Genomic DNA, 15,244 nt, shown 5'->3' on the forward strand with positions numbered 1-15,244 from the left:
CTCGGGTGGATGTAAAAGATCCCACGGCCACTATTGGAAGAAGAGCAGGGGGGAGTTCTCCCCGGTGTCCTGGGGCCAATATTTATCCCTCAACCAACATCACTAAAAACAGATGATCTGGTCATTTATCACATTGCTGTTTGTGGGAGCTTGCTGTGCACAAATTGGCTGCCGCATTTCCTACATTACAACAGTGACCACACTTCAAAAAAAGTCCTTCATTGCTGTGAAGCGCTTTGGGACGTCCTGAGGTGGTGAAAGGCGCTGGAGAAATGCGAGTCTGTCTTTATCCTCCCTCAGCCTCCTCCTCCCCAGCCCGCCCAGCTGAGAGAATGCAACCTCGCTCCTCCTCTTTGCTTTCCTTCCTTCCTGCGACCTTTATTTTTGTTCTTCCTTTTCTTCACCTTCTCCTTCTGTTTCTTCCTTCCCCGCCTCCCCCCTGTGCAGGAGCTCCCTCCCCCGCCCCGCGACCTCCTGTCCCCCTCCGGAGCGGCGGCGGGGCGAGGGAGCGACCCACGGCGGGACGCGAGACGCGACTCGCAGTCTCCGGGGCGGGTTTCTCTTTCTCCAGGGCTGCGTTGCATCAGCGCGGGTCTTAGCTGGACGGCTTTAGCCGGCTGAGGTCAGCGCCGATGATCCCCCTTAATGCCCAGGGTTGAAAGCTGCCACTACTTGCAAGCCCTGCTCGAGGGGGCAACAGGTGTCCTCGCCGTCAAACCCATCAAAACGCGGCTGAATCCTGTATTTTCCCACCAAGGCGCTTCACAGGAGCGTCAATCAGACAGGAATTCGACAGCGAGCCACTTAAGGAGATATTAGTCACAGGCGACCAAAAGCTTGGTCAAAGAGGTAGGCCTTAAGGAGCGTCTTAAAGGTGGAGAGAGAGAGGCGGAGAGGTTTAGGGAGGGAATTCCAGAGCTCGGGGGCCCTGGCGCGGTCGCCAATGGCGGAGTGACGGAAATCGGGGGGACGCGCGAGAGGCCGGAATTGGAGGAGCGCAGAGATCTCGGCGGGTCGGAGGAGGTTACAGAGATAGGGAGGGGGGCGAGGAGGCCATGGAGAGATTTGAAAACAAGGATGGAGAATTTTAATATCGAGGCGTTGCCGGACCGGGAGCCAATGTAGGTCAGCGAGCAACGGGGGGAGTGATGAGGGCGGTGAATCTTTGGAATTCTCTGCCCCAGAGGGCTGTGGAGGCTCAGTCGTTGAGTCTATTCAAGGCTGAGATCGATAGATTTTTGGACTCGAGGGAATCGAGGGATTGGGTGGGAAAGTGGAGTTGCGGTCGATGATCAGCCATGATCTTATTGAATGGTGGAGCAGGCTCGAGGGCCGAATGGCCGACTCCTGCTCCTACTTTTTGTGTTCTTGAGCACAGGGAAGATGGGTGAACGGGACTGGGGGCGAGTTAGGACACGGGGGCAGCAGAGTTTTAGATGAGCGGATGGTTACGGAGGGCGGAAGGTTGGAGGCCGGGCGGGAGAGGGTTGGAATAGTCGAGTCTACAGGTGACAAAGGCATGGGTGAGGGTTTCAGCAGCAGACCGGCTGAGGCAGGGTTGGCGAGGGTGAGGCTGTAGCAATAGAGGAGGGTGACTGGCAGCCTCGGAGAGAAGGTCTCGGTTCTGGAGAGCCGAATGCCGGCAGTGTCTGTTTGGCTTTATTGTTCTCCACTAATTTACGATATTTCTTCATCTGGTTCCCTGAAAGAAGGAAAGAACTTGCATTTCTCCAGCGCCTTTCGCTCCCTCAGTACCGCCCCTCCGACAGTGCGTCGCTCCCTCAGTACCGCCCCTCCGACAGTGCGGCACTCCCTCAGTACTGCCCCTCCGACAGTGCGTCGCTCCCTCAGTACCGCCCCTCTGACAGTGCGGCGCTCCCTCAGTACTGCCCCTCCGACAGTGCGGCACTCCCTCAGTACTGCCACTCCGACAGCGCGGCGCTCCCTCAGTACCCGCCCCTCCGACAGTGCGGCGCTCCCTCCGTACCGCCGCTCCGACAGTGCGGCGCTCCCTCAGTACCGCCCCTCCGACAGTGCGGCGCTCCCTCAGTACCGCCCCTCCGACAGTGCAGCGCTCCCTCAGTACCGCCCCTCCGACAGTGCGGCGTTCCCTCAGTACCGCCCCTCCGACAGTGCGGCGCTCCCTCAGTACTGCCCCTCCGACAGTGCGGTGCTCCCTCAGTACTGCCCCTCCGACAGTGCGGCGCTCCCTCAGTACTGCCCCTCCGACAGTGCGGCGCTCCCTCAGTACCTCCCCTCCGACACTGTGACGCTCCCTCAGTGCCGCCCCTCCGACAGTGCGGCGCTCCCTCAATACCGCCCCTCCGACAGTGCGGCGCTCCCTCAGTACTGCCCCTCCGACAGTGCGGCGCTCCCTCAGTACCGCCCCTCTGACAGTTGAACCCATGACCTTCTGACTCTGAGGCCAGAGCGATCGGATTGACTCCTTTCGGGAATTGTGCAGGTATCGGGTGAGGATGTGAAGCCCCCTGTGGCCGAATAGCCGCAAATTCGGCTCGTTCCGTAAACGAGCGGGTCCTGATTGTCTTTTTCTCTCTCTCTCTCTCACTCTTTCTCCGGCTTCCCCCACCCTCCCCCCGCCCCTTCCCCTTGCAGGCGACGGGCCGCTCTCTCCGGGTCGCGACCCCGACCTCTCGTCTGACCCCAGCGAGGAAACACCCCTCAACTGGCCGGCGGGCGCAGAAATGGAGGGCGCAGACGCGCTGACCTCGCCCGACAGCGCGGCCGCCGCCCACAGGAGGCGCCAGCACCACGCGCGGAGCAAGTCGCAATGCAACGCCGCCGGGCACCGGGCCCCGCGAGCCCTCTACTGCCTCAATCTCAACCACCCCATCAGGAGAGCCTGCATAAGCTTCGTCGAGTGGAAGTATCCTTCTCCACCGCACGTGTTAGATACAGAGTAATGCTCCATCTACACTGTCCCATCAAACACTCCCAGGGCAGGTACAGCACATGTTAGATACAGAGCAATGCTCCATCTACACTGTCCCATCAAACACTCCCAGGGCAGGTACAGCACGAGGTTAGATACAGAGTAAAGCTCCCTCTACACTGTCCCATCAAACACTCCCAGGGCAGGTACAGCACATGTTAGATACAGAGTAAAGCTCCCTCTACACTGTCCCCATCAAACACTCCCAGGGCAGGTACAGCACATGTTAGATACAGAGTAAAGCTCCCTCTACACTGTCCCCCTCAAACACTCCCAGGGCAGGTACAGCACGGGGTTAGATACAGAGTAAAGCTCCCTCTGCACTGTCCCATCAAACACTCCCAGGGCAGGTACAGCACGGGTTAGATACAGAGTAAAGCTCCCTCTACACTGTCCCCATCAAACACTCCCAGGGCAGGTACAACACGAGGTACAACACGGGTTAGATACAGAGTAAAGCTCCCTCTACACTGCCCCATCAAACACTCCCAGGGCAGGTACAGCACGGGTTAGATACAGAGTAAAGCTCCCTCTACACTGTCCCATCAAACACTCCCAGGGCAGGTACAGCACGGGTTAGATGCAGAGTAAAGCTCCCTCTACACTGTCCCCATCAAACGCTCCCGGGGCACGTACAGCACGGGTTAGATACAGAGTAAAGCTCCCTCTACACTGTCCCCATCAAACACTCCCAGGGCAGGTATAGCACGGGTTAGATACAGAGTAAAGCTCCCTCTACACTGTCCCCATCAAACACTCCCAGGGCAGGTACAGCACGGGTTAGATACAGAGGAAAGCTCCCTCTACACTGTCCCCATCAAACACTCCCAGGGCAGGTACAGCACGGGTTAGATACAGAGTAAAGCTCCCTCTACACTGTCCCATCAAACACTCCCAGGGCAGGTACAGCACGGGTTAGATACAGAGTAAAGCTCCCAGTACACTGTCCCCATCAAACACTCCCAGGACAGGTACAGCACGGGGTTAGATACAGAGTAAAGCTCCCTCTGCACTGTCCCGCTGCTTTTGCCCTCCACGTTCTTTCTCTTCTCCTTAACTCGATGTGCAGGCCGTTTGACATCCTTATCTTGTTGACCATCTTTGCCAACTGTGTGGCCTTGGCCGTTCACATCCCATTCCCCGAGGACGATTCGAACAACATCAACCATAACCTGGTGAGTACCCCGCACCCTGACCCTTAACCTGGTGAACATCACGCACCCTGGCCCTTAACCTGGTGAGCATCGCGCATCCTGACCCTTAACCTGGTGAACATCCCACACCCTGACCCTTAACCTGGTGAACTTCGCGCACCCTGACCCTTACCCTGCTGAGCATCGCGCACCCTGACCCTTAACCTGGTGAACATCGCGCACCCTGACCCTTACCCTGGTGAACATCGCGCACCCTGACCCTTAACCTGGTGAGTACCGCGCTCCTTGACCCTTAACCTCGTGTGAGTCCCGCACCTTGACCCCCCACTTCTAACTGGGGGAGGGTTGTGGGCCGTGATTAGGGAGAGTGGGTTCCAGGGGACACGTCTCTTGGCCTGAGAGACACTCTCGGACCACCGCGGAGCTGGTGCGAGGGGGTGGTCAGTTTTCAGCACACGAAGCAATGTGATAAATGACCAGATCATCTGCTTTTTAGTGATGTTGGTTGAGGGATAAAGATTGGGCCCGGGACCCCGGGGAGAACTCCCCCCTGCTCTTCTTCCAATAGTGGCCGTGGGATCTTTTACATCCACCTGAGAGAGCAGACGGGGCCTCGGGTTTAACATCTCATCCCGAAAGACGGCATCTCCCTCAGTACTGTCCCTCCGACTGCGGCGCTCCCTCAGTACCGCCCCTCCGACAGTGCGGCGCTCCCTCAGTACCGCCCCTCCGACAGTGCGGCGCTCCCTCAGTACCGACCCTCCGACAGTGCGGCGCTCCCTCAGTACCGCCCCTCCGACAGTGTGGCGCTCCCTCAGTACCGCCCCTCCGACAGTGCGGCGCTCCCTCAGTACCGCCCCTCCGACAGTGCGGCGCTCCCTCAGTACCGCCCCTCCGACAGTGCGGCGCTCCCTCAGTACCACCCCTCCGACAGTGCGGCGGCTCCCTCAGTACCGCCCCTCCGACAGTGCGGCGCTCCCTCAGTACTGCCCCTCCCGACAGTGCGGCGCTCCCTCAGTACCGCCCCTCCGACAGTGCGGCGCTCCCTCAGTACCACCCCTCCGACAGTGCGGTGCTCCCTCAGTGCCGCCCCTCCGACAGTGCGGCGCTCCCTCAATACCGCCCCTCCGACAGTGCGGCGCTCCCTCAGCACAGCCCCTCCGACATTGCGGCGCTCCCTCAGTACTGCCCCTCCGACAGTGCGGCGCTCCCTCAATACCGCCCCGCCGACAGTGCGGCGCTCCCTCAGTACTGTCGGAGTACTTAAGGAAGTGGCCCTAGAAATAGTAGATGCATTGCTGGTCATCTTCCAAAATTCAAAAGACTCTGGAACAGTTCCCATGGATTGGAGGGTAGCTAATGTTACCCCACTATTCAAAAAAGGTGGTCGAGAGAAAACGGGGAATTACAGACCGGTAAACCTGACATCGGTAGTGGGGAATTTGCTAGAGTCCATTATAAAAGATGTAATAGCAGAGCACTTGGAAACAGTGACAGGATCGGACAAAGTCAACATGGATTTACAAACGTAAATGTGCTTGACTAATCTTCTAGAATTTTTTGAGGATGTAACTGGTAGAATAGATAAGGGAGAACCAGTGGATGTGGTGTATTTGGACTTTCAGAAGGCTTTCGATGAGGTCCCACATAAGAGATTAGCGTGTAAAGTTAAAGCACATGGGATTGGGGGTAAGGTACTGACTTGGATAGAGAATTGGTTGGCAGACAGGAAGCAAAGAGTTGGAATAAACGAGTCTTTTTCCGAGTGGCAGGCAGTGACTAGTGGGGTACCGCAAGGATTGGTGCTAGGACCCCAGCTATTCACAATATATATTAATGATGATGTAGACGAGGGAACAAGATGTAATGGGCCAGAAATTCAGATCGGGGGCTTGCCGCGCGTGCAAGCCCCTGATATGCACTTACCCGACGCGCTGGCCGTTGACCTCCAGGGACGCCTGGAATTCGATTTTGAAAAAGAAGAATGCCGGGCAGCGTATGACGTCACGCCGCCCAGGAGTGCAGCCAGCGCGAAGCCTGTAGCGCGCTGTGCAACTGAGACACGCCCTTGAGTCTCAGTTTAACAGGACACGCCCCCAATGTTTCTGCAAGCTGCTGAGCATTTTTACATGCAAAGCAGCAGTTTAAATAGGTTTTTGGAAGTTTTTTGAAGATTTTGGTAACTTTTATAAACTTTTAAAAACGTTTACATTATTTTGAAGAATCTGAAGTAGTTTTAAACAGAATTAAAGCAATTTAAAGACTTTTAAAAGCCCTAAAAGAATTTTTTTAATTCCATTTATTTATTAAGCAATGTCGTCATCATACGTGTCTTCACACTGTTCCCTTTGGGGAACTGTATGAAGTGGTGGAAGGATTTATGGCCATGATTAACGCTCATTCCGTGACCGTAACCATCTTTGAACCAGCCATTAGGGCGGTTAGTCCTATGGCGGGAGGGTTTTACGGGCTCCCACAAGCTATACAAGGAGGGGGGGCCACCCACACCCACGGACGCAAATATCCCACTGGATGTCAACCCAGAATTTAGAGCCGGAGCTCCGACTCCACTTGCCGGGACTGTCTGGAGCGGGGTTCGAAACCCTACCCTGATCTGGCCCAGCGGCGGGGATCCTACCGCTATGCCAAAGGCCCAATCCGATTAGCAACGTGAAATGGCTGGAATGAGCACAATTCACGGCATTAAAAGAACTCACAATTGAACTGATGATGACCTCAGCAATCTCCTTAAGGAGGTGGAGGCGCAGCGCCTGCTCATCATTGGTAATGAGAAGTCAAAGGCGCCGCAAAAAGGACAGATGATAGCTTGGTCTTTCAAGTGGCAGCATAGGGCTCCAGTCACGGGGAGGGAAAAGGCGCAGAAACGTATGGGTGTCACCTTTTGCGCGGAGTGGGCCTTTTGCGTAGCAGTAAGCATCCCCGCCGCTGGGCCAGAAGGAGTAGGGTTTCGAACCCCGCTCCAGACAGTCCCGGCAAGTGGAGTCGGAGCTCCAACTATAAATTCTGGGTGGACATCCAGCGGGATACTTGCGTCCGTGGGTGTGGGTGGCCCCCTCCCCCCCTCAGATGGGTTGTGGGAGCCCGTAAAACCCTCCCGCCATAGGACTAACCACCCTAATGGCTGGTTCAAAGATGGTTACGGTCACGGAATGAGCGTTAATCACGGCCATAAATCCTTCCACCACTTCATACAGTTCCCGAAAGGGAACAGTGTGAGGATACGTACGACGATGACCTCTTGCGCAATGCACCTCCTGGACCCTCAGTCACAGATGCGAGGGGGCAAATCGTGCAATTGTTAAATTTTTCATTTTATTGACATGTAAAATGTTGGCCCAGTAATTCCCTTCCAAATGCGCGAGTACGGTCGGGGTACTTACGCGTCTGGCCGGAGGAAATGCCGGTTTTCAGCATGCACAGTGCATGTGGGGAAAACCGGCATTTCCTGTCCTCTGAACGAAGGGGTCAGAGGCAGAACGCGTGCGCAGTAAAATTCGCCGCTTTCATTCATGCTTTCAGTGAGGTCAAGTCCTTACAACTTACACATGAAAAAAGCATGGGTACAGTTGCTCCAGAGGCTGCGGAGGAAGATATTTCTTATCGTGGAGCTTCTGAAAGTATGTATGTCTGTATATATTCCTTTGCGTGTTATGTATATATTCCTTTACTTATGTGTATGAATGTATTATTTAATTATGACTTTCAGAGAAAGTAACTTATTGGAAAATCATAATTAAAAACATACATTCATACACATAAGTAAAGGAATATAAAACATACATACATATACGTAAAGGAATATATGCGGACATACATACATAATATTACTTATTACTGATGAAAAGTTTCTTTCTTAAAAGTGCTGGAAATGTTACATTACTCATTTTAGAACACTCATTTTCACATTCCATTCACACAGCCACAATTGCTCCTTCTACCTACCGTCTGAAAACCCGTTTAAAAAAAAAATTTAAACTTTAAAACTTACTTAAAATTTCTTAAAATAACTTCCCTCCCTTTCCCAAACAAAAATATGCCTTTCAGAAGCTCCACGATAAAATATATCTTCCTCCGCAGCCTTGGAACAACTTTACACCTGCTTTTTTCAAGTGTAACTTGTAAGGACTTACCCTCACTGAATCCATGAATGAAATCGACGAAGTTCACTGCGCAAGCGCTGCCTGTGCAGTCGCACGCGCTGTGCCTCTGAACCCCTTCGTTCAGAGGACTGGAAATGCCGGCGTTCCCCGCATGCGCTGTGCATGCTGAACGCCGGCATTTCCACCGGCCAGATGCGTGAGTACCCAGACCGTACTCACGCATTTGGACCCGAATTTCTGGCCCATTATCTCCAAGTTTGCAGATGACACAAAGCTGGGTGGGCGTGTGTGCTGTGAGGAGGATGCAGAGAAACTCCAGGATGATTTGGACAGGTTGGGCGATTGGGCAGAAGCATGGCAGATGCAGTATAATGTGGATAAATGCGAGGTTATCCACTTTGGTGGCAAAAACAGGAAGGCAGATTATTATCTGAATGGCAATAGATTGGGAGAAGGGGAAGTGCAACGAGACCTGGGTGTCCTTGTGCACCAGTCGCTGAAGGTAAGCATGCAGGTGCAACAGGCGGTTAAGAAGACAAATGGTATGTTGGTCTTCGTAGCGAGAGGGTTCGAGTACAGGAACAAGGATGAATTGCTGCAGTTGTACAGGGCCTTGGTGAGACCACATCTTGAGTATTGTGTGCAGTTTTGGTCGCCTTATCTGAGGAAGGATGTTCTTGCTATGGAAGGAGTGCAGCGAAGATTCACCAGACTGATACCTGGGATGGCAGGAATGACGTATGAGGAGAGATTGGGTCGATTGGGTTTATACTCGCTGGAGTTTAGAAGAATGAGAGGGGATCTCATTGAAACTTATAAAATTCTAACAGGACTGGACAGACTAGATGCAGGAAGGATGTTCCCGATGGTCGGGGAGTCCAGAACCAGGGGTCACAGTCTAAGGATAAGGGGTAAGCCATTTAGGACAGAGATGAGGAGGAATTTCTTCACCCAGAGAGTGGTGAACCTGTGGAATTCTCTACCACAGAAGGCAGTTGAGGCCAATTCATTAAATATATTCAAGAAGGAGTTGGATATATTTCTTAAGGCTAAAGGGATCAAGGGATATGGGGAGAAGGCAGGGACAGGGTACTGAATTTGGATGATCAGCCATGATCTCATTAAATGGCGGAGTAGGCTCGAGGGGCCGAATGGCCTCCTCCTGCTCCTATCTTCTATGTTTCTATGTTTATGGACTGAGACTGAGCGAAACCCATTGTACCCCAGCGGTCCTCGGAGAGGGATTGGATTTGCAGTCTCGGCCTAGAGGTGGCGGGGTCGAACCCGTGTATGGGCCGCTGTCTCCAAGTCTCCACCAAGTTCTCCTTTAACGAGGAGGGCGAGGAGGGAGCAGAAGATTTCACGAGCAGCAGTTCTAATCCCTTCAAGCCCCGCCTGACCAGCTTTCAAGCTCGTTAACGGCTTAAATTAAAATGAGCTTATAACGAGCAAGGCTTAGCCCAGGGTCGGTTGCGAGCGCAAAGATAGAACGAACGAGCATTTCTCGACCACAGGATGTCTCAAAGCGCTTCACGCCCAATGAAGGACTTCTTTGAAGCCTATGAGCTTTTTTCAGGGGGCAGATCCCTTTCACACGAGAGGTTTCTTCCAAGCGTAGAGATGGCAAATGTGGGTCAGTGCCTTCTACAAGGGAGCGGGGTTTAATGGTATTTAACACAGATCAGCGTCCTGTTCTGTTGTTGCTGAACGAGTTTATCCGTCCTTCCTCACCTCCTCCTCCTCCCCCACCTCGTCAGCAACCAGCTGCCATTGCAGATGTTAATCTTCTTATGTGCATGAAACAGAAATCAAATCGCAATTTTCTATTCCTCTCACGGGGAATGCTGCTTAATCGGCTCAAGTTACAGTGTTGGCCATCTCTCAGTGGGTCAATCTCTCTCTCGTCTGAGTCAGATGGTCGTGGGTTCGAGCCCCCACTCCCGAGACTCGAGCCCCGTAATCCAGGTTCGACGCTCCCCCTGGTGCCGGTACTGAGGGAGCGCCGCACTGTCGGAGGGGCGGTACTGAGGGAGCGCCGCACTGTCGGAGGGGCGGTACTGAGGGAGCGCCGCACTGTCGGAGGGGCGGTACTGAGGGAGCGCCGCACTGTCGGAGGGGCGGTACTGAGGGAGCGTCGCACTGTCGGAGGGGCGGTACTGAGGGAGCGCCGCACTGTCGGAGGGGCGGTACTGAGGGAGCGCCGCACTGTCGGAGGGGCGGTACTGAGGGAGCGCCGCACTGTCGGAGGGGTGGTACTGAGGGAGCGCCGCACTGTCGGAGGGGCGGTACTGAGGGAGCACCGCACTGCACGTCCCACCTGAGAGAGCAGATGCGGCCTCGGGTTTAATATCTCATCCCGAAAGACGATTCCTCCCACAGTGCAACACTCCCTCAGTACTGCCCCTCCGACAGTGCGGCGCTCCCTCAGTACCACGCCCCTCCGACAGTGCGGCGCTCCCTCAGTACTGCCCCTCCGACAGGGCGGCACTCCCTCAGTACCGCCCCTCCGACAGTGCGGCGCTCCCTCAGTACCGCCCCTCCGACAGTGCGGCGCTCCCTCAGTACCGCTCCTCTGACAGTGCGGTGCTCCTCAGTACCGCCCTCCGACAGTGCGGCGCTTCCTCAGTACTGCCCTCCAACAGTGCGAAGCTCCCTAAGTACCGCCCCTCCAACAGTGCGGCGCTCCCTCAGTACCGCCCCCCCCGACAGTGCGGCGCTCCCTCAGTACTGCCTCTCCGACAGTGCGGCGTTCCCTCAGTACTGCCCCTCCGACAGTGCGGCGCTCCCTCAGTACGGGCACTGGGGGGAGTGTCGGGCCTGGATTACGGGGCTTAAGTCTCCGGAGAGGGGGCTCGATCACACGACCTTCTGACTCCACGCCGAGAGAGGGAGACCCTCTGAGGCACGGTTGACGACTGAATGTCCGGTGGATGGAAAGACTAACGAAAGAACTATGCAGATTTTTAAAACATTTTTTGCCCACTTCCGTTTTCAGGAACAGATCGAGTATGTCTTCCTCATCGTCTTCACAGCGGAGACGTTTTTCAAAATCATCGCCTACGGCCTCTTCATGCACCCGAATGCGTACGTGAGGAACGGTTGGAACTTGCTCGACTTTGTCATCGTGATAGTGGGGTCAGTATCTGAGGTGGACCCGTCCATCGCCCACCAATCAGCTGGCTTTGTTACAAGTGTAAAAAAACTCGCATTTATATAGCGACTTTAACATATTAAAACATCCCGAGGCGCTTCACAGGAACGTAAATCAGACAAAATTTGAGCCCAAGCCACATAAGGAGATATTAGGGACCGGCGACCAAAAGCTGGGTCACAGAGGTCGGTTTTAAGGAGCATCTTAAAGGAGGAGAGAGAGGCGGAGAGGTTTAGGGAGGGAATTCCAGAGCTCGAGGCCCTGGCGCGGTCGCCAGTGTCGGTGTGATGGAAATCGGGGGATGCGCGAGAGACCAGAATTGGAGGAGCGCAGAGATCTGGGAGGGGTTGCACCAACAACTTGTATTTATACAGCGCCTTTAACGTCCCGAGGCGCTTCACAGGAGCGTAAATCAGACAAAATTTGACGCATGAGATATTAGGGCGAGGCGACCAAAAGCTAAACGAGCTTTCTTTTTTCTGTGATGTTGGGTTGAGGGATAAATATTGGGCCCCAGGACACCGGGGAGAACTCCCCCTTTGCTCTTCTTCTAATAGAGGAAATAAAACAGACGATCCGGTCATTAACACATTGCTGTTTGTGGGATCTTGCTGTGCGCCAATTGGCTGCTGCGTTTCCCACATTACAACGGTGACCACACTTCAAAAAAAGTCCTTCATTGGGTGTGAAGGGCTTTGAGACGTCCTGAGGTGGTGAAAGGCGCTGGAGAAATGCGAGTCTGTCTTTTTAGCACAGCGAGGGGAGGGCGCTGGGTCGGTGGTGGGGGTTGTCGGGGAGCGGTGGGGGGGCGGGTGAGGTTGGAGAAGGACTGGTCAGACACGGCTGGATCATGAAGCGGGTGCGTGACTTGTACAGCAGCAGAGGTGAATCCTGGTGAGACGTGGAGGTTGTGTTGACAGCTCGGTCACTGTCTGGTGGTGAGATTGTTGACTCTGAGCTGGACCTCACAGAGACTGGCACTGATCAATGTTCAATGTGCTCCTCTTCTTACTCTCCCGCTCATTGTCCCATTCCTCCTCTTCCTCTTCATCTTCCTTTACTTCCCACCTTATTCCTCCTTGTCTACTTTATTGTCTCCCTCCCACCTCCTCCTCCTCTTCCTCCTCTTCCTCCTCCTCCTCCCCTTCCTCCCCTTCCTCCCCTTCCTCCTCCTCTTCCTCCTCTTCCTCCTCCTCTTCCTCCTCCTCCTCTTCCACCTCCTCCTCCTCCTCCTCCCCATCCTCCTCCTCCTCCTCCTCTTCATCCTCCTCTTCCTCTTCCTCCTCCCCCTCCCCTTCCTCCTCTTCCTCCGCCTCCTCCTCCTCTTCCTCCTCCTCATCCTCTTCCTCCTCTTCCTCCTCCTCCTCCTCTTCCTCCTCCTCCTCTTCCTCCTCATCCTCTTCCTCCTCCTCCTCCTCCTCCTCCTCTTCCTCCTCATCCTCTTCCTCCCTTCCTCCTCCTCCTCCTCCTCCTCTTCCTCCTCCTCCTCTTCCTCCTCCTCTTCCTCCTCCTCATCCTCTTCCTCCTCTTCCTCCTCCTCCTCCTCTTCCTCCTCATCCTCTTCCTCCTCTTCCTCCTCTTCCTCCTCCTCCTCCTCTTCCTCCTCATCCTCTTCCTCCTCTTCCTCCTCCTCCTCCTCTTCCTCCTCATCCTCTTCCTCCTCCTCCTCCTCTTCCTCCTCCTCCTCTTCCTCCTCCTCCTCCTCCTCCTCTTCCTCCTCCTCCTCTTCCTCCTCCTCTTCCTCCTCCTCATCCTCTTCCTCCTCTTCCTCCTCCTCCTCCTCTTCCTCCTCATCCTCTTCCTCCTCTTCCTCATCCTCCTCCTCCTCCTCTTCCTCCTCCTCCTCTTCCTCCTCCTCCTCCTCCTCCTCCTCCTCCTCTTCCTCCTCATCCTCTACCTCCTCCTCCTCTTCCTCCTCCTCCTCATCCTCTTCCTCCTCCTCCTCATCCTCTTCCTGCTCATCCTCTTCCTCCTCCTCTTCCTCTTCATCCTCCTCCTCTTCATGCTCCTCTTCCTCGTCTTCCTCCTCCTCCTCCTCTTCCTCCTCATCCTCCTCCTCTTCCTCATCCTCCTCCTCCTCCTCTTCCTCCTCTTCCTCCTCCTCCTCCTCCTCCTCCTCCTCCTCTTCCTCCTCCTCCTCTTTCTCCTCCTCCTCTTTCTCCTCCTCCTCTTTCTCCTCCTCCTCTTTCTCCTCCTCCTCTTCCACCTCCTCCTCCTCCTCTTCCTCCTCCTCCTCCTCCTCCTCCTCTTCCTCCTCCTCCTCTTCTTCTCCTCCTCCTCTTCCTCCTCTTCCTTTTCCTCCTCCCTGCCTCCTCCTCCCTCCTCCTCCTCTTCCTCCTCCCCCTCTTCCTCCTCCTCCTCCTCCTCTTCATCCTCCTCTTCATCCTCCTCTTCCTCCTCCTCCTCTTCATCCTCCTCTTCCTCTTCATCCTCCTCCTCCTCCTTTTCATCCTCCTCTTCCCCTTCCTCCTCCCCTTCCTCCTCCTCCTCTTCCTACTCCTCCTCTTCCTACTCCTCCTCGTCCTCCTCTTCCTCCTCCTCTTCCTCCTCCTCCTCCTCTCCCTCCTCTTCCTCCTCCTCCTCTTCCTCCTCCTCCTGTTCCTCCTCTTCCTCCTCCTCATCCTCTTCCTCCTCCTCCTCCTCCTCCTCCTCCTCATCCTCCCCTTCCTCCTCTTCCTCCTCCTCCTCCTCCTCCTCCTTCACCCTCCTCCTCCTCTGCATCCTCCTCCTCCTCCTCCTCTTCCTCCTCTCCTTGTCCCCCCTTCCCGTCTTCCTCCTCCCTCCTTCCTCCCATGCAGCCTGTTCAGCGTCATCTTGGAAACGGCGACGCAGAAATCCGGCAGGAACCACCACATGGCGGGGAAAGCCGGGGGCTTCGATGTGAAGGCGCTGCGGGCGTTCCGAGTCTTACGGCCCCTGCGACTCGTGTCTGGGGTTCCCAGTGAGTACGGACCGGTGGCTGACACTTTGCCCTGAAAAAGTGCTCAATGTGAAGTTAGAAGATCTTGAGTTTGTGACGTTGTGTCAAAGTCACAAATATTTTTATTTCAAATTCATTCTCGGAGATGTGGCAAGGCCGGCATTTATCGCCCATCCCGAATCGCCCCTTGAGAAGGTGGTGGTGAGCCGCCTTCTTGAACCGCTGCAGTCCCGTGTGGTGAAGGTGCTCCCACAGCGCTGTTAGGGAGGGAGTTCCAGGATTTTGACCCAGCGACGATGAAGGAACGGCCGATATATTTCCAAGTCAGGATGGTGTGTGTGACTCGGAGGGGAACTTGGAGGTGGTGGTGTTCCCGTGCGCCTGCTGCCCTCGTCCTTCTAGGTGGAAGAGGTGGCGGGTTTGGGAGGTGCTGCCGAAGAAGCCTTGGTCTACATGAATGGCTACGAGCAGACAATCAACTCCCTCAGCTGGACCTGGACAGTGAGTCAAACCCACGGAACGAGGGCAGGGACTCATAAGCATTAAGAGCAGGAGTTGGCCATTTGGCCCCTCGAGCCTGCTCCGCCATTCAATAAGATCATGGCTGATCATCGACCTCATCTCATTGAAACGTATAAAATTCTGACAGGACTAGACAGACTAGATGCAGGACGGATGTTCCCGATGGCAGGGGAGTCCAGAACCAGGGGTCACAGTCTAAGGATAAGGGGTAAGCCATTTAGGACAGAGATGAGGAGGAATTTCTTCACCCAGAGGGTGGTGAACCTGTGGAATTCTCTACCACACAAGGCAGTAGAGGCCAATTCATTAAATATATTCAAGAAGGAGGGTCCGATCGCGGGGAGGGTCCGATCATGAGCAGGGTCCGATGGTGGGGAGGGTCCGATCGCGGAGAGGGTCCGATCGCGGGGAGGGTCCGATCGC

General features: G+C 55.0%; 1 protein-coding gene across 1 annotated transcript in view; it reads left to right on the forward strand.

Moving 5' to 3' along the window:
- The first annotated feature begins 614 nt into the window (after window positions 1-614).
- The window catches only part of LOC147086810 (voltage-dependent L-type calcium channel subunit alpha-1F-like), a 160,722-nt gene continuing 146,092 nt past the window's right edge, over window positions 615-15,244 (forward strand). The window contains exons 1-5 of the mRNA XM_085978323.1: window positions 615-849; window positions 2,617-2,887; window positions 4,023-4,128; window positions 11,224-11,363; window positions 14,178-14,320. Coding sequence (XP_085834449.1) covers window positions 2,706-2,887; window positions 4,023-4,128; window positions 11,224-11,363; window positions 14,178-14,320 — 571 coding nt within the window. The 5' untranslated portion in view covers window positions 615-849; window positions 2,617-2,705. The remainder of the gene's footprint in view (window positions 850-2,616; window positions 2,888-4,022; window positions 4,129-11,223; window positions 11,364-14,177; window positions 14,321-15,244) is intronic.

This window comes from Somniosus microcephalus, unplaced genomic scaffold (genome assembly GCF_052327205.1).
Source record: "Somniosus microcephalus isolate GS21.2 unplaced genomic scaffold, FLI_Smic_1.0 unresolved_chr7, whole genome shotgun sequence".
Classification (NCBI taxonomy): Eukaryota; Metazoa; Chordata; class Chondrichthyes; order Squaliformes; family Somniosidae; genus Somniosus; species Somniosus microcephalus.